Here is a 27,939-nt window from a genome sequence, read left to right as displayed (position 1 = left end):
TTGTGGGTGTTTGTATGTGGGTGTAGGAAAGGGGGATATGGAGATTAAATATTGTATGGGAAACTGAGACAATCCTCTGCCAATGTCTTTGTGGTATAGAATTTTTCTAAAGTCAAGAACAAATGTTGACTTACACAGATGTTTGAGTGGAATTACCACGCTGCAGCTACCACATCTACTGTTGTAACATGTATAGCACCTTTGTAAAGCAAAGTACTGTCTGTGAATACTATTTAAATGAGCTTCATACTCATTACCCTTTTTATTTTAGAAGCTTTATTTTCAAAAAAGCAAGGATCAATGCATATTAAGTGGAACCCGCCAATTAAAGCGTACACATGTGTAAACGTGCACAAAATACACAGAAGACAGAAGGCAGTTTATTATTAACTTAAAAGTTTTCTGTGCTTATGGAAACAATATTCATTATATCGTTCTCAGTAATGATAATACTGGTATATTTTGACAGGCTTCAGAAATGGTTATATAATGGCTATGCTTACTAAGGCAGCTAGTTAATCATTGACAAGAGCCGTAATGATTAAGCAGCTGTAATTTACTAGTAGTGTTTGAAAGTACAAAAGGGTATGCAGTTTAATAGTTAAAACAATAAGCAATTCGTTTATATTTCACTAGCTGTTAGGTTGTTCTTATATGTGTTCAGCTTTTAAAAAGACTGCTGAATTTTAAATTTTTACTGAAAATGTGGTAAAGCGTGGTGCAATTTAGGCAATACCAGATGAGCTGCTGAAAGAGCTGTTGCCATGTTCAGAGTTCAGCTATCAAGCCTTTCCTTTGTTTTCCTGTCAAATGATACCTGTTTTGTTTCAAGGTAGGCTTCAGTGTTCACTTAATCTTTTAAAAATACTTGTGTTGGACGCAGAAGTCATACTTGGAGAGGTGAATGTGATTCAATAGGGAACTTGGAGTAATGTTGGGTACAAGGAGCCTAGTGCCTCTTGGAACCTCGCCAGCTATCCTGAGTCCAGGATACATATCTGCAGAGGAATATAATGTTTCTGGGCTGTGAACAACTGTTTTAGCCTGGGAGAACTTCATGAAGAGCACACTGGAGGAGCAGTGCTGATCATATGCTCTGCCGTTCCTTACTTCCTTTTTTGTTGATGGCTCCTTAGGGAGCCACATTTGGTACTGTCCTTTGGATTGCCAAAGAACAGTTGTTATTATTCCCGGCTATCAGTACAAAACCAACTTAGATCAAGGTTTCTTTACTCTTTTCCCTCACTACAAAATAGCCATGTCACAGGAATAGCAATTTAACTTCATTTTAACAAATAAAATACATAAAAGTGATTTCTCATTTCTCAACTGGAGTATGTTATCTTCCAGTTTCATCAGGGATATCAGGTGCATAATGTAATGTTTTGGACTCTGTTGGACAACTAACAGCAAACAGCAGTTAGTTCCAGGTGTTACTGAGCAGGTTCATGCTGCCTCAACAGAGAAATTTTACGAAGATGTCCAAGATTGAAACTACTGGCAGAGAATAACAGATGATATTAACCAGAAATGTTTGCAGTTGATTCTTTTTCTTCCTTTGTGAATGTAACGTTTTATAAATGCACGCTGCCATCTGCAAAATTACTCTCCATCTTGAGTCTTCAGGAGATTGGAAGTGTTGCTTTGAATAAATGCAGGTGGTTTAGCAATAAAATCTTTGTCAGATAATCTGCAATAATCTGTGCCATTTTCCTTTGGTGTGCAACCACACATTCCTAAAGCATTTGGCTAATTACTTTATTTTGAAGTAGTTTTTTATTTAGAGTTATCATTCATCAAATTTCTGATTATTATTTTCCTTCAGTAACTATGGTCAGGTATGTTACAGTATCAAATGTAGATACTTCTCAATATATTTTCAGGTTACAACCTGGTAGGATTTATAAGAGAAATGAAGGTTGTTCTATAAGACAGGACAACTGTCGAGCTTTAAAAGGAAGTGACAATTGGAATTTTTTTTACTAAATAGTTTCAGATTATGGAAATTTTGTAAGGACTATAACTGATAGTAATTACTCTTCAGTCTTCTATGTGAAAGAAGTTATTTTGTTTCAGTGTTCCAGTATAATGTTCTGTTACGTTGTAAAATAATTAGGCATCACAAACAGTATTGCTTGGATGCTCTTAAAAGCTGCACCAGCATCTCAACTGATCCCTTCAGAAAGAAGTTGAGATGCGCGTGAAAACTCTTGTGTTGCTTATAAATATTCTATTAGAGTGCTGGCAGTCTGGCACAATGTCCTAATGAGTATTTAATATATCAAACTGGAAAACTTAATTTGAGCGTTATTTTTAAATACAGGCAAGTTGTGCATAGCGATAGAGTAACAATGTGATACATCCAAATAAAATCACCAGTAACATATCTCTCTGTAACTGGTGTTAGCCATCGTGGATAAATTCACATTCATAATCTCCTAGATATTCTTATTTACTATGCTATGTGATATAGAACGTATTTTACTTCTTTGAGTTAATACTACCCTGTTTCAAAGAAATTGGGCAAATAGGTCTTTACTAAGGGTCCTTGTAGTATGAGGCGGCATGTTAGTAATAGTGACAGCAGCTGGGGTTTTTCTTACTCAAGGGAGAGTGGAATTTTATCTCGTTTGGTTTGATATTTAGAGATCCGATTCTTATAATTTGTGATTCATTTCAGTCGTCAGCCTTAAGAATTGTATATTGTATTTGGCTTAGTTTTATTAGTAAAAATAAAATGAACCTTCTGAAAACTTTTGTCATCTCAGTTAAGGTGCACAGATCCTGAAATCTTCAGTGTTTACTTTCATAAAGAAGTCCAGTTATGTGTGTGAACTGAGTAAAATGAGTAGAAGCTCTGGATTTTACTGTGTGTTTGTGTCTGCTACCCCTTTAGTTCTGTCCTTCCAGGTACATGGTAAGCTATTAGACTGGGGAAAAAATCTGTATCTTGGCTTTACAATGCTATTTGGATTAGAAAAAATGTGCCACAAACTAAACACTATAATAGTATTATTTTCATGAATTGCAGGAAAGCTTATCTAACTAGACACTGTTTAAGTAAACTTTTTTTTACCCTCGACGTATTTTCTTACAAAAAAAAACCAGGTACAGTGGTGCACAGAGCTGTAATAAATTGTCTAAAGATATATAACACGTTTTGTTCTAATTGTCAGAGTTTATGATTACACTTGTACCTGAGCAGTTACCATTTTTATGCCTTTTCACTTTGCTAAAAACGAATAATGGGCACATAGAATGTACCTCTACAGCCATTTGGTATCACAATTAAAAAAATTGAGTACTCTGAAAATCAAAGGAAAGTTTTGACAAGTCTAATGTGTATACTTAAAATAACATCGATTAGCTGGAAGGATGCAAATTGTGGAGTAGAAAACCTTATGAAATACAGATTATTTTTTAAAATTGTTTGGTTTGCCTTATAGTCATTTAGTGAACACATTGGAAAACACTATGGGAGTCATATATACACACTATTGGTTTTCCATGAAATAGCAGACAGAAATAGCAGCGTGCACTGGTAAGTGCACCTGAAAAATAAATACATTTAAAAACTTTTAGTCTTCTTTAGAGTAGGTCATTCTGCCCCCAGTTACATCTGTGTAATACCGTGTAAAGCAAATGTAATTGAAGGCAGCCTTTTGCCATCAACCTGGGGATGAAAGGGTTGATTGTAGATATCTTGCTTCAAAACGTTTTGAAGGGTTTTTTCACATCTTTTGTCATTAGTCTGTAAAGAAGTAGTCAGCACTTTGTATTACTTTTAACTGCACCCTTTTGGTCAGTTACATAGCCAAAAAAATACGCTTTTTCTCCAGGATAAATGCCTGAATTTCGTAGAATGAACCCGTCACAGATGATCAAAGAAAAGGATTGATTCCTTCATAGAAAATGTTTGGTGTCATAGGAATCAAACTAGTTGGTATTTGAAATTTTAGATAACGTCAAGGAAGATTTTTTTTTTTTTGTTATCATAACATAGCACTTTTATTGTAAAATCAGCATTTGTATATCCCCGTATAATCAGTTACTGGCAGTTTCAAGCTTCACAATAACCTGCAGCGAACACGTGTTCTTTGCAAAGGCCAGCTTTGAGCCGTAACCACAGTAACAGCCAGAGCTTCTCTAAATGCCCGTGCATATTCATTGCATGGCCAAGACTGCAGCAGTATGTGTTTGTACGCATACCGAGTGTAACACAAGTGTTAGCTACTGGGTGTAAAAGATGAGTTTCTTTTAGCAGAAGTATATATACGCAGCAGGAGTAAAATTCTGCAGTACAATTATTAATTCCTTATCGGGCAAGTTAATAGAAGAATTAAAATTTGTGACATTTTCTTAGAAATCTGTGCTGTTACTCAAAGTTGATGACACTGGTGGCTAGTTTTGAAGGCAACTTTAAAAACTTATGTCACTGTAGGAAATAAAACTAACTCTAGGAATTACAGATATATTGGATTGGATACGCTGGAGCGCTCGAAGTAGGCTAAAAAGTATTAGTTTGGCCCGCTTCTACAAAGATATTAGTATAAGACAGTATTTTGTTCTCTGCAGTGTCTTAAGACCTATCGAACAAATCTAAAAGAGATGAGAACAGAGGACCAAATCAACATATCTAAAGCTGTTAGATAAGGTGAGCAAAGACTGCTCAAACATAATACGTGTGCATATTGGTATTTGTTCTTTTTCTATAAATTTTGGTGGGAAGGGCATAGTGCCTGCTATAGAAACACAATATTTAACTTTCATCAGCAAAGGAGAGAAAACAACAATCTACAGATTGATGTTGTCATAACTTTAATTCATACTGAAGTATTTGGGGGATTTTTTTTTTTAATCTGTCCTGTTGATGATTCATGTTGCACAAAGCTTCTGGAGCAACAGAATGTTGTATAATATTTCACTATTGGAATAGAACTCATGTATTCAGTGTGCTGTAACTGATTCAAATATTTAAAAAAATAGATATTCTGATATTTTAAGTACAGGGGTTTATTTATTTTTTTTTTAAATTATTCTTTCACCAGTGTAAAGAAGTTTGAGTGACTGCTCTATTTAATCAAAATGGTGGACACCGAAAACCAGCTTTATCCCCTCACTCCCTTAGAGGAGGATGATATAGGCAGCCCTTTATCTGGAGAGTTCCTGCAAGGTATGGAGAACATTCAAGACCTCTCTCAGTCTCTAGGTGATGATAGCTCTGGAGCTTTAAGTTTAACAGAGTTCCAGTCACTGGGAAATGGTCCAGGATCTGATGGGTCAGTTATAACAGGTAAGATACTTTTGATTTTACCATAAAACTTTCTTTTAGAAATACATAGTGATAGAAATTAAAAACTTTTTAATGCAGTAATTTTTTTTTTATGACTAAGTGACACTAGAAATATATATGCTGATTATAGTATGGTCTTAAAACATTTAAGGCTGAAGTTAATTTATTGGGCAAATGTCACTGAAAAATTGCTGTAACATAAAGTTGTTGTTTTAAATTATTATTAGTGTCAACACATTTTTCAAAATAACTTTTAAAAATCACTATACTAGCAAAGAAGTTACTATATATTGTAGTCATTTAGGAAGTCACAATATTGCACTAAAAGTAATTCCCCATCTTTTAAAGTTTCTTGAAATCACATATATTTCAAAAGTATTGTGAAATGTTTGCCAGAATGTACAGTCTAACCCTTGAAAGCTCCAGTATGTTTCAACGTACTGATGTTTTGAACATGCTGGTTTCTCCCTCTTCTCAACAGTAGCATTGTTCAGCTAATGACTTCTACCCTGGTTAAAGTAACAGTCTCAGAGTGCTAATACATTATATAGTCTCTAGTCAAAAGATCTTTGCAAGAGGCTTTGTTTGAAACAACAAAATATAAATAATTGAAGTGGTGTGGGACACTGCAACAATGTCAGTAAAGTATTCCTTTTGAAACTGGTTTTACAAATCTTTTAGCAGTAGAGCCATTTTAAGCAGTTCATGATTAACTTTCTGGTTGTTTTACATTATGTCTCGATTTGGGGTGTCTTACTTTAAATCAATACCCAGGCTGTGATCACAGTTTTATCTTACAAAAACTGCCCTAATACTACTGAGGTGTGCCTCTGCTAAAATGGTTGAAATGGGTAGTGTGAATTTTGAATGGAGGAGACCTGCTTCTTGGCACTATTGCCCAGAGGAATGTTTGTAGAAGTATGATTTGGGTCCTTTTCGGTTGCAGATCTTGCCTTGTACAAGAGAAGTTATTACGTGCTGGGTTTATAACATAGTCCTTCTGAGACATGAGGTTTTTTAATTATTTGTACGTGTGTACAAGCCCTACAATAACTTACATCGGCTTCTACTGTCACTTTCTAATTTGATTATCCAGTTTTCATTGCAAAAAGTTCTAGTTTTGCTGTTAGAGAAGATGGAAAATGTAAACTTTTAAGGCTCAAATTCCATAAGGCAAGTAAAAAGAAATAGGAATCACACTTTAAAAAAATCCTGGGTTTTAGGCTGTTCTCGATGACTCTGATGCCCGTGGGCTTGTCAGTGCTGGCAATGCAGACTCTGAGTTCTACGCCAAGGTTTTTTCCAACATAATACTTGCTGACCTACATTCATGAGTGTTTCTTAATCTTTCTGTTAAAATAACACACCCATTAATTTGCTGAAGTCTTGTGGTGCAAGTTGCAAGATGGAAGATAAAAGAAATTCTGGCCTCAAAAAATATTTTCCTCAAATAAGGTGGAAATATTCATTGAAATAATTGTGGTTGGAATGTGTTAGTTCTGTAACACGTTCATTTAGTAGTAAAATATCTGGAGAATTTATTTCATTGTACAACAATTCAGAAATGTTTTTCTCATTATAATCAAAAGGTAAAATATCTGAGCAAGGCTTCTATTGCTGGATTATCTTAGAAGCAGACATTTGTGTTACCTTCCTTGTAGTATCTGTTCAGCGGGATCATGCTTTCACTTTGAGAAAATTCTTTAGAAAGAGAAGTTGTCGAACTGCTTTTTAGGCCTTGGTTTAGACCAGCATTTAAAACTAGGAGTAGCTCTTCAAAAGTCAAAGGGACTTTAAGTGTACCTTAAGGGTAACTCAGGGTGACCTAGGAATATGTCTCTTGTCGTACCATAGCAGAAGATCTGATGCTCAACGCTGTGGCACAAGAGATGGAAGATGTAACGGCAAGATGAGCTATTAGTAACCTTGCTGGAAAGAGCGAGTCACAGGTTGAACAGATATTGTGATACACGCTTGGAGTCATGCAGGGTTCTATTTCATTGTGATTTTTTGGGGGGTTTTTTTGTATTTTTGGTATTTTGTGCCATTTGTCTTGAGCAGTAGATACAAGTGAATACTGCTTTTCAAATTTATTTTATTTGTGAAGACAGTATATATGCATTTTAAGGTTAAGAAAATTTCCTTGATTTAAAAGAAATATTCAGTACTTTTTAGTTATTTATATTAAGTTGTGGGATAAAAAAAATTCACGTTCACATCAAATTGAGAAATATTTGAAAAAATCAAAGTAAAAAATGGAATATGGGAAAATCCAAAAGAGCTTGGTTTTTCTCTTACTTTGTGTGGTGCATATTTATTGAATCCTCAAGAACCATTATCATCATCCTAGTTCTTGTTATCAGGGTTACTTTGGTAAGGCTTTTTGTTTGTTGACATTGTATGTCTTGTCAAAATTAGCAGGGTACACCCTGTATGTTGTGTGTGTTTGCATTGTTAATATACATTTTAATTATTTTTCAAACACTTATGGCCAAATTATTGGTTCACTTAATGACTATTAACATGATTATTTTTCAGAATAAGCTCACTTTTGTGTGGATTTAGTATAGAAATGGTATCAACCTTGATAGTATAGTATTTTTGAAGTGTTCCTTTTTCTTTTAGACACCCTTTCACCAGCATCCAGTCCTTCATCCATTAATTTTGCCACAGCTCCAGGTAGCATAGATGAATCACCCAGTGGAGCATTAAACATTGAATGTAGAATTTGTGGGGATAAAGCCTCAGGCTACCATTACGGAGTACATGCTTGTGAAGGTTGTAAGGTACAGTCGTAATTTTCTTTTTAAGAACCTAAATCATGTTGCTTTATTTACAGGGTTCTATGAAGATAAACATTTGTTACATAATTGTAATGGCTAGAATTATATTAATTAAATATTTTACTTAAAGAATAAACCAATCTGTGATCTTTTTTCTGAAAGAAATTGTTCCAGTACCATAACTGGATACCATAACTCAATACCAGACCTTCATCAAGCAGGGGCAATTCACAGTGATAATTTTAATGCTGCTTTTCTGGATATAGTTAGTTAAATGCTAAACCAACTTAAAACACTAAACTGTGACTAAAAGTCAAAGCCTACTTGCTCCACTAGTGTTTTATTTGTGTTGGGAGTATGGCTGCGAGAAGCATGTGAGTTTGCTACATTTCCATAACAGCAGTAATAAATCCTGAATTTCTCATCTCCACCACATTCTGCCTGAATCACTTAGTATTGTACCTCTTGTAGTGTTGGGGCCAGTGCGCATCTCTGGGGCAAATCAATGTTATCATTAATGTATAATTTTTGGGATAATATGGCCCAGGAATTATAAGATTCTTTTCTTTTTCCTTCTAATGTTTTTAATGTTTTAGTTTTCCTTTTTTTTTTCTTCTCTAAATGATAATGAAAGGTGAAAGAAAGAATTGTATATGTGTACACTTTTCTTTCATGCTCAATGTCAGAAGATGATAATTCAAATATAAATCTTACAGAATACTGCTAGAATCTCTATTAGAGATAGGGAGCCAGTTCATAGTCAGATGTGTCCCACAGTCTAAATGACATGTTATTATGTCATGTGAAGCAAAATGCTGCAATGTCTCTAAAAAATTTTGCTAACCTTATGATTTCATAGTATGAGACTAGCATTACATTGCAGTTATCAAGACATCACGGTAAGATCTGTTGAGTTACAGGCTTCTCTGTAGCACTAATTTTTGTGTCTTTGGCTTTTTCTATACACCGGGCTGTGTTGTCATACCCCTCACATCTGCTGCGTGAAGAAAAGATGCGTTAAACCTGTGTGTTTGTGTGACTTATGCATATGAAAGAGGAAGGTTGTCTCTGACAGAGGACGCTGAGAGAACACATACAAAAGCAGCGTATGACTGTTTTGCTTAATCCTTAAGAGCAAATCTACTCAGGTACTCTGGGCTCTTGGTCCTCTCCCAAGAAAGAGCGTTGAGCTACTCCCTCCTTTCGTGTTTCCCCTTCCATACATGCCTTCATACACACCGCTTCACTGAGTAGCGCAGGACATTCTTGCCTTTGGACAGGTTATACTTTGCATATTATTTTGGTAGTGACATCAATAAACAATAAAAGAAAAAAAATTACCTGTATGATTGAAGTTTAGTACTCAACATTCTTTAACTTACATATTGTTTTCTCAACCTTTTTATAGGGTTTTTTTAGAAGAACGATTCGATTAAAACTCATCTATGATAAATGTGATCGCAACTGCAAAATTCAGAAAAAAAATCGTAATAAGTGCCAATACTGTCGTTTCCAAAAGTGCCTTTCAGTTGGAATGTCACATAATGGTAGGTAAGAGTGCCCTTAATAAATTTAGTTGTTCCTGCCCAGGGTCTGCTTCTAGAAGCAGGCACTGGATAGCTTTTTTACTTACACGTGAGTCGGATTTTTACTGTATTGATTGTGGTGGGGGGACACCAGTTTCTCTAATGAGTAGTTAATGTAACTGATACACAGCTGCCAAATGTACTATTATGAGCTTTACACAATTGTGCTGGCTGTCTGTTTGTCCATATGAATGTTCATTTAGTTGCTTTCTTCACCCAGAACTTTGGCACCAGTAGTCCCATTGAAACGAGTTTCAATACCGGAAGAATTCTGATGAAGGGCATTGTGAAGGAGTAAGAGGAGAACAACTAGCTCATTGTGGGGGAGATTGACGTAGGACAGAAATCTGTAGGAAACCAGGCTTTGTTATTTTTCAGGTTACAGTGCAACAGCTCTTGGGAAGATGGTTCAGGGAGTAGGGGGGGGAGGGTGAACATCTGTGCTGACTGTGGAACAGGAATCTAGTAGGTGGCTTGTTAAATGGAATGGTAAAAATTCAGTGTATAGATATCCACTTTAAAAATTATGTTATTGTTTATGTTAATGATTTAAGATAAGGCTGGTACGCCTGTGGCTTACAGGCCGATTTCAACCCACAAGGCAGTTTTATGCACAGTATGTAGCTTGCTAAGCAACTTTGGAAAAGAGGGAGAGGCCAAGCCATGAGGAAGCACATTTTGATTGGCCAGATGACAGCAGCTTGCCTTTCTCACGTAGGTCTGATAGTGTCAAGGCTGAACTTGGGAGCAGATGCAATTTGGGAGTTGGTGAAAAGTAGGTGAAAATGCTGGGCTAGGTAAAAAGCTGTGGGTTAAGAGACAAACTTCTTAAGAAAACTATGCAGACAAGATAGATGGGGCGGGGATGTGGTTGGGGAAGCTGCCTATGGCACTGTAGTCTAGAGTCCTAGCGAGAAACATTTGGAGGGTTGACTTTCTGGTTCTGGGGAAGTCTGGCTCCCTTGTGGTGAGCCTTGACCGAGATTAAGGTCCATTGGGAGAGGGTTGATAGTTTCTGTATTGGTGATAACCTTCATGAAGCAGCAGACTTAGGAAGTGTGCCAGCCAACAAAGTAACATCTCAGGGGCAGGAGTTGAGTAGGGAGCTGTGCTGGTTGGCAGGAATTAACGTTCAGTTGAAGCTGTTTCATCTTACTAAAGCATTGTGGTCACCTGTGCTCCAGCTGAAGGGCCTAGCAGTTTTACTGCAGCAAACACATGGGAGGCAGCGGGGGAAGGAGATGACTGCTAACTTGCAGGCGATACTTCTCAGGAAAAGAGCTAGAACTAGATTTACAGCAATGGCCTTAAAACTGTAAGTTTTGGTTTAGAGCAAATATTCTTCTACTTTTCCAATAGACCCATGGCCAGATTCCAAACAGGTCTTCTATTTTGGACTTCCATTGAAATCCAAAACTGTATTTCACATCATGCCTAGAGTGACCTCCATATGTCATGAGACACTGTTGTGGTTTAGGCTGAATTGGCCGACTACAGGCGACAGATGCTCTCCCCCACCTCCTGCTCCAAGAAGAGGAGGAGGAGGGATAAAGAGATTTATGAGTTTAGAAGGAACTAAACTAATGAAATATTAATAATAAAATAAAAAGAAAATGATGACATAGTTACAATATATACAAAACTGTATCAAGCTCCCAAGGATGACATCACCAGCAGGCACTGGGGAAGTCCCAGACTGGATATAGCGATGGACGGGAACTGGATTCTAGCTCTGGAGTCAAGAACACATGGATCAGGGTGAAAAGCAGATGAACAGACAGGGTCCTCTTTGGATGTCGGCCATTGGAGAAAAAGACTGACCCTTTGATCCTTCAGCTTTTATACTGAGCATGGGGCAGATGGGATGGAATATCCTGTTGGTCAGGTTTGGGCCACCTGTCCTGTCTGCCCCTCCCTGCAGGTGGGACCCCTCTACGCTTTTCTGTTTCCGACCTTCCAGTGGGGCAAATAACCAAGTTATGGTTGACCTTGGTTGTTATAGCAATAAGTTTAAGCAGGAGCCTCTCTGCCTACCATTCCTTGGCATCAACTCTAAACACAGGTCTCATCACTCTGAGAACTGACAGTTTTCTGCACAATATGCTGTTAATTCCAGAGAGTTAGAAGAGGCCTAACTAAGAAGTAAAATTACTGAACAGAAAGTTGGTTCTGTTTTACCTCAAACCAGGACAGACACCTCCTTTTGTCACGAGAAAATTCCTTGGGCATGTTGAGGGCTAATTCTGCACATGCTCTGAATTGCTCACTCTAAGCAGTGAGGTTCTGTCCTCTCACTAGAGGTGCGAGGACACCACTGAAATGCGGTAAGAATAACCAGCTATATTAGCAATCTCAAAACCTTGCACGCCATCAGAGCATAAGGGCCCTTTTAAAAAGAAAGCTGGTTTAGTTTTAAACTGAAACTGAAGAAGGATGTGGACTATTTATTGCTAAATGGCAAGACCACTTGCCCAAGAACTGGGAGACCTCCATATCCAGTGGTGTTTCAAACTCGCATCTCCTACCTCTCAAAATAATATCCTAGTGACTAGACTGGGTACTCAAACCCTATTCTCATCCTCTCCAGTCTTGAAGGGTGAATTTATTGAAAAAAGAAGCATAAAATGCTGGGTCTAGGATGAGGTTTTGTTGACTATAGGCTTTGAGCATAAATCCAGGTCTCTCATCTGTTTTATTCTCACTAGCCAGTACAGATATGTTGAACTGAACATCTGGTGCATAAAGAACTGAATGTTCCAGCAGGTTCAGAATCAGCAATGGGATTTGGGCCCAACTCTGTTGCAGTGTTCCCTGTGGGGTAACTCCCAAGGCAGCTCTCCAGCAGGCATGTGTGCTCTATGCCAAGCTCCTGACATGAGTTTACTCAGTTTTTCGAAATTCCCAAGGTGGACTTTGAGTTTCATGTTGGGAGTTGTAGAACATAATAAGAAGAGAACAAAATACAACTACTTAGGAAATGTAGAAGGAAAAAGGCATGCGTTCTAGCTCACTGCAGATACCAGTTTGCGATTTGAAACATCTGATTACCTTCAGTTTAGCATATTGACTTAATAGTCACTGACTATGTTGGAAAGGATGAGATTTTTGTACTCATGAGTTTATGATAATAAAGATGCTACCTCTACCTCAGTTTTTCTAGACAGAAAGTCTTACTTATCTAATCGGCAACGGTAAAAGGCATAGGTTTTTGTATAACTTACATTTGTTTTACAATTATGTCTTCCCATCAGCAATACGTTTTGGAAGAATGCCAAGGTCTGAGAAAGCCAAGTTGAAAGCAGAAATTCTAACAGGTGAAAATTATGTCGAAGATTCAGAAATGGCAGATCTTAAATCACTTGCCAAAAGAATTCATGATGCTTACCTGAAAAACTTCAATATGAACAAGGTTAAAGCCAGAATCATCCTTGCAGGGAAAACTAATAACAATCCAGTAAGTACTTTTGCTGTAACTTTAAAGTAAAGCTGGTGAGTACATAAGGTGATTATAATGATTTGTTAAACTCTTAAGCAAATCTTTTAGACAATAAATATCATGCTGATACAGACATGAAATATGCAAAAAAAATACCTGTAGTAAATATAGGTTTTTCTAGCCACTATCAGAATAATAGGAAGCTTCGGGAAAATCATGTGATTAACTTGTAAATGGAAGCTCATAACCTTAAATTATATTAGACACAAGGCAAAGAAAATCAGTTCTTAGTCAAAAAAAAAAAAAGTGACATCTGAATGTAAATACCTTTTGGTATAGGTGGGGGAAATGGTTCATCATTAATTTCTTGTTATGAAAGTGAAAAAAAAATTACAATTTTTTTTTGGGGCTCAAATGCCAGGATAAATACTGTTATCTTTTATGGTGTACAGGAGATCCGTAGGACTTTTGTTTTAATCACAACAATATTAATGGCAGGAGGGGAAAGAACACTTGAGTTTGTAATTCTTTGTTTACAATTCTGGCCGTTTCCTCACCCAGCCTTCCTGATCTTTACGTATGGTTACTTTGAAAGGGAGAAGCAAGCAGGGTTGTGAAGACACATACGCTGTAGAGGTCATTTTTCTTTCAGGGCAACTTAGCAAAGTATTATACCAAATAGTGAATGTTCTGTAAGAATTTTACGTATGGTACTTAGGTCATACTAATTAATATGTATTGTGTAATATTTACTAGTTGCACAACATCGTTGAGATTTGACTCTGAGCCATACTGTTTTGAGAATTGGGAATAATTTTCCTAAAAATGATTGAATATGGTACAAAAACATCACTAGACAATGAAGAGCTTTGGCTGTCTAATGCTATCAACTGCTTTTTGTTTTGTAGCACATGAGATAGTATAACTATTGTAAGGACTGACTTGTTTCACTTTATGCATTTTTTTTTTTTTTAATTCTGTTGTGATTTAAGTTAATTAGATGTAGAAGATAAAATTGTTGGTAAAATAAGATACTTAATACTAGTAAAAATTTGCAGGGAAGGTTTTACATATGCCATAATAAAAACCATATAACTGTGGGGATGAGTGTTATAAAAATTGTAATCAAGTTGTCTTCTAAATTTGGAATTTGGCATATTATAGTCTCGCCTAGCCAAGCATACAGGCTTCTACGTTAAGAGAGAGACATATGAATTATCACAGTCTTTTTCACTGGATTAAAGAGATCCTTAAAATTAAGCATAGGCTTAAACTTTTTTGGGGTACAAGCTGACAGAAGCCTACAGTAAATACCATGTTTTAACACCTTACCAAGTAACTATCTGCATAAAAGTCCCTTTCAAGCTTGTTATCACGTCAGAATCATAACTTACAATATGTATTGTACATGTAGGGATTCTAGATCACTGCACCCTAATTTTTGAGTTAGCATTTATGCAATCAAAGCTCTCAGATTATAATCATCCAACTGACAAGCTAATAGTGGCTTGCATGTGTCTTGGTGAATTTACAAGTAAAAATTAATGAGGAATTAGATCTACTATATTATAAACAGGCTGCTTCCTCATTCTTCAGTCTGCAGGGAAGAAGAGAGGTTCTTTAATCTATTTCATCATCTCTTGGGAAAACAGGCATTTTAATTTTCTTCTGACTTTTTAACAGAAAAAAAATGAGGGGTTTGTTGTTGGTAATCCACCAGTTTCTGAACAATACATTAACAGTTGATTTCAGTGAATCCTAATTCTTGGCACCACTTTAACTCACTTCTGCATGAATGAACATTTTTCATGACGACGAGGTATCACTTTTAAATTTAAATGGTCTTTGGCCATACTTGTTTTCTGCATAGTGAAATGATGATAAATTCCAAAAAGATTGTAAGATAGCCTACTTCTTTTAGAGGGTTTAGAAATATGGTGGGTTTATTGCTTTGCCACTTTCCGCTCGTATCTGTATGCGCGTAGGAAGTGCTGTTCGATACAACTCTAAATACTGAAATGGGATGGAATGTGTAGTTGCCGTAAGCATTTAAAAAGTGGAAAACTATGGGAAATCAGCACGTTTGACAGTTTTCTAAGTGAAATAAGTGAATTCTATGAGTTTCTAACAGGACACCAAGTGTTCCTCATGATATTTAATCTGAGATGAGCAAGACAGCACAGGCAAGGTGCTTTTCTTAGCATTTCTGGAACTAGATTTATGTTCGAGGTCAACTGATATGACTTTGGTAGGCCGGGAAATGTTGAGGTTTGTTGTTTTGCTGTAGGGAATTGTCCTCTTTGATTACTACTCTTCAGATACATATCAAACTATTTTTGAGTTCTGACTGTTCTTAAGAAAGTCTGAATGCTTTTTTTTTTATATGACATTTTAAGAGACTGGCTCATGACGTATACATTAAGGGGGGTATGGAAAAGACCATGATCAAGACTGAATTTTGTGTTGCCTGACATTCTAGTGGGATTCTGGGTCTAGAGATGACTTGGCACTAACTGTAGCTAGGAAGATGAGCTGAATTTCTCTGGTAGATGAGCTGGGACATAGTCTATAAAAATCTGATAATAAAACACAAGAGTAGTACAGGATTTACGTTCTTGTGCAAATATGCTGTCCTATATTTAAATGACTGTCTGTATTCCTGCTAGGCTACTTCAGGAAAACTTCATGATGTGCATCAAGTGTAGTTAGCTTAGGAATCGATAGGAGCATAGGCAGAATAACGTGGACTTCTGGAGAAGGTAATACAAGTCTTTTGTGAACCTTCTGGGACTTGCTTGGAACTGGATATATGCATACTAAGCACAGTACTTCTGGATCTTTGCTATAACGACTACATAAAACTAGATTAAAGATACGTCATACATACTTACATTTTACTATTGTTGTTTACAGAGCAGGCTTGTTCCTAGAAATTGCAGTTTGTAGCTCTGTAATATGTGGTTTCTCTTTATGCAGAGCTCTGAAAGAACTCAAGGTTTATTGATAGTTGAAGACTTGACTAGCACAAAAGTTAAAGTTTGTCAAAAATCACGTTCTTTAGGAAACCAATGATTAATAACCATTATTTTGTAACTGCATTAGTATTTTTTTTCTCTGTAGCCATTTGTTATACATGATATGGATACCTTATGTATGGCAGAGAAGACCCTGGTGGCGAAATTGGTAGCCAATGGTATTCAGAACAAGGAAGCAGAAGTTCGAATCTTCCACTGCTGCCAGTGTACGTCTGTAGAGACTGTCACAGAACTTACTGAATTTGCCAAATCTATCCCTGGCTTCTCCAGTCTTGACTTGAATGATCAAGTGACACTGTTAAAATATGGAGTTTATGAAGCCATATTTGCCATGTTAGCATCTGTGATGAACAAGGATGGGATGCTGGTAGCCTATGGAAATGGTTTCATAACCCGGGAGTTCCTGAAAAGCCTGAGAAAGCCATTCTGTGATATAATGGAGCCAAAATTTGATTTTGCAATGAAATTTAATGCACTAGAATTGGATGATAGCGATATATCCCTTTTTGTTGCTGCCATCATTTGCTGTGGAGGTAAGCATTACCTATTTGTTCTTTAAGGTAATAAATTTTAACATTTTCTTCATGTGAATTAATACTTTTAATGGAAAAGCTTACATATTTCTTGAAGATTCAATTCTACCACTAACAACATCATTTTCCCTTGTAGTGTGTTTCATGGAAGATACTGTGTAACTGTTAACAGTCTTGATCCTGTGTTTTGCTTTGCAGCATTGTAGACGTGCTTGGAATCACTGTTTAAGCTCACTTACAGAGGGGTCTAGTTACTCTCTGTTTTTAAAAGTGGCATATGAAGAGTGTTGGTGGTTGTTTTGTTTGGGCTTTGGAGGATTTTTATTTTTTTGATGTTTAAGGCTGGGTTGGAAACAGTATTTGTATCCTCCAAATGGGCAGAAAAAGTCTATGTAATGAGACTGGAGGCAGGTGCAGATTATAGCTTTGCTCATCTTTGACATTTGCTGATTGCATCATGTAATGACTTCTGCACAAATGCACAGCTCTGATGCACTTCCTGTGTTCTGATTTTAATATCACAGGCTGTTTTAAACAAACAGCTTGCTTAGCTAATTAAAAAAAAAAAAAGCTGATGGTATTTTTAAAAATTATTTCATAGTATCTAAGGATATGGGATAGGCTTGTTGTTTTTTATTTTTTTTAAATGCCCGTTGTTTGAACTGCCTGTGAGTGAAGGGACACAAATGTAATAGTAATTTATACTCCTTTCTTTCCTCTAGAAAGTTAGGATGTTCATACTTAAGGTTAAATTCAAAACTATCCAAAAGCATTTAGAGAAAGGGAAATAAAAGATCAAGAAAGTTCCAACAACTGCTCCTGCCTGCCTTTTTTGTTTTCTGCCAAACTCAGAGGATGTTTCATTTCCTATGTTGCATCCTCAGCAATTGCAAGAAGAGAGATACAATCTGTAGACTTTCAAAAGCTTCATGTACTAGTTTAGACAGCAAGTTCCCATCAAATCTTGAATTACTTTTGCACAATACATTGGTATTTTGACGTATTTTCAAACGTCAAGAGAGTTCTTTGCAGGCAAAATGTTTTGGGGTTGGATTTTTTTTTTTCCCCCTCTATCCTTCTCCTTGGAACTAGCTTAAGGTTTCAAGAAGCATGTTTAGTCTGCTGTCCCAGACTTCTTACAGAGAAGTTTGATTTGGAAAGTGAAGGTATTACAGGACTGTAAGTAGCTGAAAATGAGATCATATACTAGAAAGAGTAAAACATCCTTAATAGGTGCTTCTCTACATCCTGTCAATAATTGTTCTATGGCAATATACATGTGGGAACCAAGAGTGAAAGCCTATTATTTGTCTTGCCGTATTGCTACCAAACTTCAAGAACTCTCTAGAAATAGCCACATGCTTTTTCCCCCTCCTTATTGTTTGAATTCTGTTACCAGGATATACAGAATACAGAACTGGATTCCTAGGCTGGATACTTATGCTGGTTTGGGGGGCTGTGGGTTTTTTTCTTTTGGATTGTATTTAGTAGTATGAAATCTCTCCTCAAATAACTGTGGGCGTTGGCAAACTTTGGCCAAAGAGATAAGGAAGACTACTTTTTTATTATTTCTTTTTTTTTTTTTTTTTTTTTTTTAAGATTCATTGCCCTCAGCGTACAATGTAAATATATGCTGCAGCCTATAACATAGAATCTATGAAGTAGCCTACTTTGAAGAAAAATTATAAAATTATGACATGTATCTTTTGTCTGCTTTGAGAACAGATCGTCCTGGTCTTGTAAATGTAGGATACATTGAAAAAATGCAGGAGAGCATTGTGCATGTACTGAAACTTCACTTGCAAACCAACCATCCTGATGACACCTTCCTCTTCCCGAAACTTCTCCAAAAAATGGCTGACCTCCGACAACTTGTCACAGAGCACGCTCAACTTGTTCAGATAATTAAGAAGACTGAATCCGATGCACATTTACACCCTTTACTACAGGAAATCTACAGGGATATGTATTAGGGACTATTAGTATTTTTTTCCACAATATTTAAAGACGAGCAATACTAGTAACAGATGGGAGCAAAACTACTTGCACAGTTATCTGCTGTTCACTCAGCCAGGAGCATGAAAAATCTAAAAACTGGGTAACTGAAGTGTTACGCTTCTTTTGGTTCGGGATCTTTTGTCTTCTTTTGAAAGAGTTCTGCGAAAAAATACCGATCATAGTGCTCACGAAGCGTCTTACAATGGTTCTTTTATTTGGGAATTTGCAGATTGGTAAGGAATACGTTATTTGTGTAATAAATCAGAATGTTAAGTAGCAGAAATGAACAAAATTGTATTTCCTCTCGGCATAGTCAGTTTAGAATTAATGTAACAAATTCAGCAAATTCTCTCCGGTATATGCTCAATCATAAAGATTATGCACTTTTGGCTAATGGTAATTACTGAGAACCAACTAACACTTTTTCTTACAGCAGTCAGTCTAGGTGTATCAAATGGTTGGATATTACTGTACATACACTTCTAAAAAATTTGAAAGACCTTTGATCCGCTGCTGCTTTAATTCCATGAAATGCAGTGCAGCTTCATAGAGTATTACATTGGTATACCTTAGGATTAGCATGTTTAAAAGATGGGTTTTTTACAAAATGAAATAAAAGCTGAAGAGTTATCTAAAATACAGCAGAGATGCTCTATTCAGGTGTTTCTTACACCATTTCTTACAGCAATGGAACCCTTTTTGCAAAAGTGCTTTAATGAAATATGAAAATGAGGAAAAATATCATGCCATGTATTTTTTGGAGAACTTGTAATAGCTCAAGATGCATTTTTGACTTAAAAATACTATTTTGAATTAGCAAGAGCTTTGGAGAGACTGAAAAAGCTGATCCTAGCCCAGAAGAAACAATTTCGGCTGCACGGCATTCTAGTGCAGTGATAGCTTATTCTGAAGAAATGATTGTATGGGAAAGGCACCTTCTTTCTTGACAAGTGTCTTGGCAGTATAGAGTTGTTTGGACCTGTTTACTTTTCTGATGAATACAGTTTCTTTATTTTCTTTTTTTTTTTTTTTTTTTTCCAGTTATCCTCTCGGATATATTTCTTTCTAGTCCTTTTTAGGCCTTCTCAACAGAAGTGCTAGCTAGGCTATCTCACCAATCTTTGTCGTTGTCCATACAGCCATAGTGGGTAAGGTGACAGTGTTACCAAGATCAGCGTTTGTAGGTGTTGATTGTGTAATATTACGAAAGAGAGCACAGTTGAAAGTTTATGGTGTTCCTGAGAGCAAGCTCTGATTTTACAATAGCACTTACTCCTGATGCAAAATAAGCCATAGCAAAACAGGTTGACTTTGCCATTTTACAGGATCTTTTATCAGAGTACCACACAAAAATGCTAGTTGCATGCAAGACACTGTGGTGTGTGTTTCTTTTCATTTTTTTTTTTTAAATATGGTAAATTCACATTATTTTTCCTTATTTTACTATATGTTTTGTAACACAAAGATCTCAGGAGCCAATCTTAGCATTTTCACAATAGTTAAGCTTTCAGTGGCACAGGAGGACACTTTGTACTTGTTTTATTGTAGCACATTTGAAGACTTCAGAATCTTAAACCTTCACTGCAAGAATTAAGTAAGATCGATAAAATGAGAACATCACACTATGATTCTTATTTTAATCACAACATTTGTTTCTTTACTGGCCCGCTGGCACGGCTAGACAGTGGATAAATTACAGGTTTAAAAGCTATTTGGTATTTATCCAGGCGATGGTCATTAGCAGAGGTGTTAGCGTCAGATATATTTAGTGTAAAATATCGAAGCATAGGACTCAAATTTGGTGCCCAGCTGGGGCAGGATAGAAACAATAAATGCACGTACACAAAACTCTCTCCCCTTCCCCTGTCCCCAGTCGGCAACAGGAAGAACAGGCCTTACGTTGCAGCTATTTCTACCACTTCATTTGAAGAGAGGATTGTTGGTCTAGCTAGGAAACAGCAGATAAGAAACAGGTTGTCTTTTGTGTCTTACAGCAGCAGGTAGTATGCCCTCAGAAACAACACCAGGATTTTAGCAGTGCTGCTGCTTTCTTCAAGTCAGCCACGTTTCACTAAGGGACTGTGGGGTTTAGGCATGAGACATTGAGCGTTGAAATAATTGACACCCAATATTGCTTACTCAAAAAAAAAAAAAAATTCAAAATATTAGCCATTCTACGATGGCCTGCTGAAACTCTAATAGCCAACTGTTTTAAGTTTAGGTTTTAAAAAAAAAAAAAATATAAGCTGAAAGTTGTTTTTTTTCCCCCAAAGCTCAGATTTACGCAAAGGGAAAATTTCAAAGTTGTGTTCCATAGTTTGGGTGTAGTGAAGTTTCTCAGGAAAATCAGGCACAGTCAGTGTGGACAAAAGGTATTTTTCCCATTCTTGTTCTCAAAAGTGGTTAAAACACTTTACTGAAACTTTTTTTAAAAAAAAAAAAAAAAAAAACAACAAAAACCAACAAAAAACCCCATGAAAATCTCATAATAAATAATTAGTTTTGCTGAGAATTTATAAAGAATTAAAACCAGCATCATTCGTTGGAAGGCATAACATTTAGCTGTATTAGCAGCTGCTTCTAACAGGTTCCTATTAGCGACATTAGGAAAGTGCATAATGTGCATTTTTCCTGTTCCAAATCCGTTTTGTTTTGTTAGTTGAAAACCAGCAAGCATTTTTTTATTTTTTTTTTTTTAACTAGTTCCTTGGATACTGAAGCTCGATTCCTGTTTTAAATTAAACTGCAGACCTTTAATGAAAAAAAAAAAAAAATATGGAAAGAACGCATCTCTGGATTACAGAAATACGAACAAGATGTTAACATAGCCTAAAATTCTGGCTGGATTCCACTGCCCACACTGCACCCTGCACATACCCACGGTCCCTTCAAAGAACGACACAGGGCAGACAAGTCACTTCCTGAGTGTTAATGGGCAAAAGAAGTTCTTAATGTACTTCGTTAAAAGTGTAATTTAGAAATTAGCTACTTCAGTAGGTGACTACAACAGGCTTTTGCCAATTAGATCTCAAAAGGGCTCAGTTTGCGTTAGGGTATTTTTTTTTATTTTTTTTTTTAAGTTGGCAATCTGAACTAGTTTGAGGAATATTACCGAGGAACCTTCAGCATCTCCAACTTGTACAGATCATCTAATATTTTAAAATACTTTTATTCTATGGAGGAAATAAAGTGATCAGATTTTAGGATTAAAAATTTAGTGGCTTGTTAGGTACAGTTTTGATCTGATTCTTATCAACAGAACTTGATTATCGTAGCACTGAATAACCTTGGTCAGCAGCCAGGTACCCACAAACAGCTTAAGGCAAGAGACAACAGATGGATAGGGAAAAGTCCTAGGAAACAATGGTATGACTTAAATTTTCAACAAACCTGCAGCTTACTTATTTTTGGGGGTTGTTTGGGGTTTTTAAATTTTTTAATTGCGATGCCCTAGGTACTTTGACAAAGGAGAAGAATAAAAAAAGGTTTTGTCAAGCATTAGGGAAAACTGATGTTCACTTTTTATCTCCTTCTTAAATATTTTCTTTAAAGGTGTACTATCTTCAGTGTAACAGCACACAACTGCCATTTAAAAAAATCAGTTACTTTGTACCTTTTTTAATTTCAGAATCCCACTTTTATTTTAATTGCCACAAATTGGCAGGCAATACATAGGAATGTCTTTCACTTACAGAAATTGAATCTTTTTTCGCATTGAAGGAAGTCTTTTTCTTTTTTATTTAATTGCCATTTCCATGTGCCCTTGCACTTTGGTTCTAGCCAGCTGCTAGAAAGCTGAAGTGTTGCCAAAGAGCATATTTTTGCATTATTTCTGGCCCGCACAGATTTAGGAAATACCAGCAGTTGCACTAAGTCTGTTCTCATGAGAGAGCTAGCACAAGTTTGCAAATCAAAGAGCTTATAATAAGCATCTAAACATTTGTTTGTTTATTCAAACTGCTAAAACTTGGGGAGATTTATTCATCACGAGAGCTGGGTCACATACTATTAAATTAGAATTTCCTCCTTATTTCTAATGGAAAACCTGAACGACTTACACGCCGTCTCAGACAAAGCAGTTGGAGAAGATTACCCTGTAGCTGCCAGTGCTGTGTCTGAAGAGGAACAATTTCAGCTCTGTCTCTCCTTAAAAGCATCCCTGGTTAATGGAGTTGCAAATCTGCAACTACATTTAACAAATGCTTTTGCAGCTGTTGTGATATTGCTTAAGCTTAAGGTCTTACAAATAATGGTCCTTCCCTGAAAACCTTAATCTTTTAGTAAGTGTTGAAATGGACGGTGTAGTGTGGTATCTGGTGCTTGCTTGTATCTCACGTGCTTTCTGGATAATCAGTTGCATATAATTATTTTTTTTTTTCGTCTGGGTTTAATCAGCTTTATTATCTTTCTTTTACTAGAGATTTAAATTATATGTGGGTTTGATCTAAGATTATTGATATTGTTATGTATTGTGGGATTTTTTTTTTTAATTTAATGTAATACCATTTCTTCATGTTTCAATTTGTAAAATACAAGAATATAATTGCAAGGTATAAACTTTCACTAAATTATATTACAGAGGTGCTTTAAGAAAAATATGTAAATTATTTAATTTAAATATTTGTTTCATACTTTATCTTGTGAACCCTTTTGTACAGCCAGGAAAGATTTACTTTTATGGGATAAGCATGATGGGCCTGAAGTCAAAGACAAACTGCTATTTATTCCTGTCTGGTCTTTATTACTGTATCGTTTGTGAAGAAGCATCACAAATTCTGCAATTCTTATCAGTGTTTGGTATTGGCAATTGTAACGCAATTTAAAAATATATTTTCACAGAGAACGTAGACTTCCTTTTATTTAATTTTAATAAAAGTAAGTCTAGGTGAGGAAGAGCTGTAATCCCCAAATCAAGTGCGTATTTCTAATGTTTTAACTCGAATTCACCAACGTGTAAGACAGTTTGTAGAACTAGGTTCATCTTTGCTTTACGGCATGGTAGTCGCGTTTCCTTCGAAGTCTGAACAGAGCGCTAAAAAGAGCTGCATTCTGTTAGTACTCTGGTACTGGTATTTTCTGAGGAACTGACTCGTGGCTTCCTAGAAACAACAGTGCGTGTTGTCAGGATTATTTCCTGCTGCCTGCACTGAGGTTGATCTGCAGTTTTTATAGCTTTATTTAAAAAGACGCGATTTGGGCAGTACAAAACAAAACGTTGAAATGCCATTATTGGCTTTTCTACAGGAGCGTTCCCTTCATGAGCTTAAGTAGAGACGGATTCGGAATCTGTTCATAGGGGTTCTGTGTCCTTTGATTCAGGTGTGACAGTCTGTGCCTACGGCATTCCTGCTAACGAATCCTGATATAGGTGAATTGCCTTTTTAAAAGTATACCTTTTATTTTGCTGTAGTCAAAACACAGCATCTCGTACAAGCACAGTATATTCCAAATGTTCCAGCAGTGATTAATACTTACTGCATTTTATTTGGAGTAGATAAAATTTTATTGCCCTAAATCACTGCGAATTGAAACTTTCCCTTGATCGGTGTCGCCGTACAGGTATATTGCCTACTAAGATGTTTGTGTCACGTTTGTGAAAGCTCTACTGGACTTTCTTGTGGTAACCTACCGCTACTTTTTTTATTTTCCTCTATTTCATAGGCAGCAGTGAAAAACCCCTGTAAAAGGTACTAACAGATGCGTCACTTTACACTGTAAACACGTGATACAAATTCTTTGTTAACTAAAGCCATCCTAGGGCAAGGATATTTCCTCTTTGGTGTTCTCTAACGTGCTCGCAGGTTTTTTTTTAAGTATTTTTCGGTTTCTGAAGCTGTTTTGGGTGTTGGTTTTGTGGGTTGTTGGCTTTTTTTCTTGAACTCCTTTATTGTGTTAGTCCACCTTGTCCGATTCCATTGCAAGGACCTCAATTCCAGAGGAGTTGCCTCTGCCCAGGTGATAGGCTGCACGCACAAAGGCGATTAATCTGATTACAGGCTGGGCCTTAAATAAGGACTGCAAGATTGGGCGTAAGGTACTTTAGAGTTGTTTTTAAACGTTTCGGTGTATTTTCTCAGGTTGAATATTCAGGTACAGTAATCCCTATTGTGGAAGAGACACCAGCCTTACGATCAATGCAAGAAGTTTCGTGGTTTAAGAAAAACCCACAAAGGATGGTGTGGGGAAAAAACACCGACCAACCAAACTATTGGCAACGCGCAAGTGGTGCATTCTGCTCCCGCCGCGTAGGAGTGGGGTATAATCATTCAAACTCTTGTTTGTGACGCACAACAGGAACTGCAAGAAGGTTAGCAAACCTTCTGGTGAATGATTCATACGCAAACAACCGCGTCAAGCGCTGTTCAAATCCCCACTCGGTCACCCTCCGGCACCTTCAGATGCTCCAGGTACGTCGTGCCACGCGGTAGCGTCGGGTGGCCTTCCCCGAGACCCAGTGCCTTTGCCCTCCTGTTAGGGACGGAGCTGCCGGCGCCGCCCCCTGTGCGTTGAGGCAGGTCCCCGGGGCACTCGCCGGCAGCGCCTTTCGGCAGAGGGACACGGAGCAAATTCCCGGGGCTCTTCTGCCGGTGGCATTTGCGCAGGTGGCGGGAGGGAGACGCTCCCGATCAAATCGTTCATCCGTCTCCCCTGGGAAATGGATCCGTGGGATAGGCGGGTACGTGAAGCCGCGGCTCCATCTCCGTAGCCACAAATACTGGTTTCAGGAGCGGAAGAACATTTATAGCTTCAGTTATTTCTTTAGTAATAACAAATCTAATGAAGGCTTCGCTGTACCCCATTTTAACACGAACACCCCTCTTAACTGGTCGACAAAGCCTGTTGTAGCAGCTCCTCGGATGAGCTGCGTTTCATTCTGCTCCTGCTATTTCACAGCTTTTCCCAACAATTGCTTGGAGTCGTCTTTAGGAACGTAACGCAACAGTTTAATTGCATCATGATGTTAAAACCCCTTTATCACGGCTTAAATTGTCTGTTATCTGATATGACACCAAAAAAAAAAAGGACATTTTTTTGCTAACGTTGCCAAACCCTAATCGCTAGAGCTAACAAGTGTTTAATTAAATCGAGATATCAATATTAAAGAGGGAAAAAAAACCCACCCAGATCGTTGTTTCCGGTCACCTGTGTTTTTAGGAGGTTTGGGGTACGTTTTACTGCAGTAAATACGGAATTTACAAAGAGCAGGCAGTTCTTGCAGGGAGTAGTCAAACCTAATTCTCATGGAATGCTCGTTTCCCAGTAAAATACCACTAATTCAAGCCAAGGTCCCAAGTTTCTTTCTGTCGGAACAATGCAAATGTCATTTTCAAGAAAGAATGGAAGCCCCGGTCTCCCAGGGATTTATAGGAAAGACAAAGTCTCTTGCACTTTTGTGAATGTAAAAATGACCTATAGCTGAATAGGATGATGCATTCTCAGATGTCACCGACCTACTGATCTAGGATGAAAAAAAAACTTGAACTCAACATATTTCTGCTTTTTTTTTACATTCTGATTATTCCCCCACCCCACCCTTTAAAAATAAGAGGTTGAATTCATGCTGTTTGTATAGAGACTGGTAGGAACCTATGTGCTTTAAAAAGAAAAACAAAAACAAAAACAAAATCAAAAACAAAAACCTGTCATCCTTTAAGATTGAATGTAAACACAGTTAATTTGAAACACGGTTTTGCCTTAATGGTTTTAAAAATAAAAAAAAAAATTAAAAAAAAAATAAAGTATTTTTAAAAGTGAATTTAATGACTTGTGCTGATCTTTTGTTTCCAGGGAAGTAAGTCTCTGTAACGGCACGGTTTTGAGACAAACGTGCTCGTTACCCCTCTGCTGGCTGCTGCCTCTTGCGCGTTACCCGAAGCAGCTGCCAAGTCTCAACCCAGTCCCTCAGCCAGGGACCGTGCACGCACCAGTAACTTGGACGTCCACGCGAGTAGTTGTGTTCTGGGCTCTCGTACAACCGCTTTCCATCCCAACCGAATAGCCCGTGTTAAACGTTTACGCAATCGGGAGCTGGGAATGGCGATGCCCGTCGCTCCTTCCGCGATGGTACCGCTGGCGTCGACGCGTGTTTTGTGCTGCCCTACTCTAATGAAGGGCTTGAATGATTTTTGCCTTAATTTGGTATCCAAAGCCCTGCTTCAGAAAACCCTGAGCTGCTTCACTTTATAGCGGGGGCGTAATCGTGCCGATTTCGGTAGCGAACAAGAGTGGGTAAGCAGCCTTGGTGGGGAGCGGCGCCCAGATATTTTGGGTTAGCATCAACTAGCTATTAACGAATTATATGAAATACGTTTACTACATAATAAGATGCGGGTATTGCGAGGATCTTTTAAAGCTGGAATGGTATTTGAAGCATCTTGAAAGTGCTGATTAACCGTTAGACATACCTTTTAAATTAGGAATGTGTGTAACATACATATATATGTATTTCATCCGTTTGTCTGCCGACCCGCTGTCCTGCTGTGTCCATCCATTCCCACTGACAGTATGACCAGCTCCAGAGGCTTCTTAAATTCACCAAGCACCGAATACGCTTCTGTGTGGTAAATACCCTTCTTCTAAGGGTAGCACACGAACTAATTGGATGAGCACGGCTTCAATTAAATCGGTCGGGAGGGTACGTCACAGAGAATGGTTTTTTCCCTCAAGAACCTGGGGAAGCTGGTAAAAAGAGTGCCGAAGGAAAATTAAGGAAAGGGTAAAGAGCCAGATTTCTTCCTCGGCTGTGCTCAGGAGCACTGAGGGCCTGATTTTAAGCAACTGAAAGTACTCGGGGAACCTGATGAAATCAAACTGTAAAGGCTCTGCCGATCTTAAAAGAGTACGCCTCGTGGCTGCGAAGTTGCCTCATGATGGCACTTGGGCTGCAAAATCACACCCACACCGAGACAGGATGATACAGGGACCATAACGCCCACGTTGAATGGGAATAAATACGAGAATGTAGGATACCTCAGTTTTAACAGCTGGGCACAGATCCTTTGTCATTCCAGGAAATACCAAACCGCACGTAGGTCAGCCTTCTATCCCTAAAGCCTGGACCAGAGATGACGGAACACATCGGACGACCCTGGGCTACTGAACCACTTTGTGGTACTTGCTGGAAGTAATGCTTTTCTTCATCTACGAGATATGCGGAACCAGGTAACTGTGAAACATGGGTATCACAGAATCACATGGGGTTGGAAGGGACCTCTGGAGATCATCTAGTCCAACCCCCCTGCCAAAGCAGGTCCACCCAGAGCAGGTTGCACAGG

At 37.6% G+C, this 27,939-nt stretch overlaps 1 protein-coding gene across 1 annotated transcript in view; it reads left to right on the top strand.

The window, feature by feature from the left end:
- PPARA (peroxisome proliferator activated receptor alpha) overlaps positions 1-21,094 on the top strand; it is a 39,624-nt gene extending 18,530 nt beyond the window's left edge. Inside the window, exons 4-9 of the mRNA XM_074160292.1 lie at positions 5,049-5,293; positions 7,919-8,079; positions 9,485-9,623; positions 12,914-13,116; positions 16,219-16,666; positions 18,392-21,094. Of these exons, the coding sequence (XP_074016393.1) occupies positions 5,086-5,293; positions 7,919-8,079; positions 9,485-9,623; positions 12,914-13,116; positions 16,219-16,666; positions 18,392-18,639 (1,407 nt within the window). The 5' untranslated portion in view covers positions 5,049-5,085 and the 3' untranslated portion in view covers positions 18,640-21,094. The remainder of the gene's footprint in view (positions 1-5,048; positions 5,294-7,918; positions 8,080-9,484; positions 9,624-12,913; positions 13,117-16,218; positions 16,667-18,391) is intronic.
- Positions 21,095-27,939: the final 6,845 nt, after the last annotated feature.

This window comes from Numenius arquata, chromosome 1 (genome assembly GCF_964106895.1).
Source record: "Numenius arquata chromosome 1, bNumArq3.hap1.1, whole genome shotgun sequence".
Lineage (NCBI taxonomy): Eukaryota > Metazoa > Chordata > Aves > Charadriiformes > Scolopacidae > Numenius > Numenius arquata.
The sequence above is the reverse complement of the archived record's forward strand: the minus strand, read 5'-3'. Positions and strand labels throughout refer to the sequence as shown.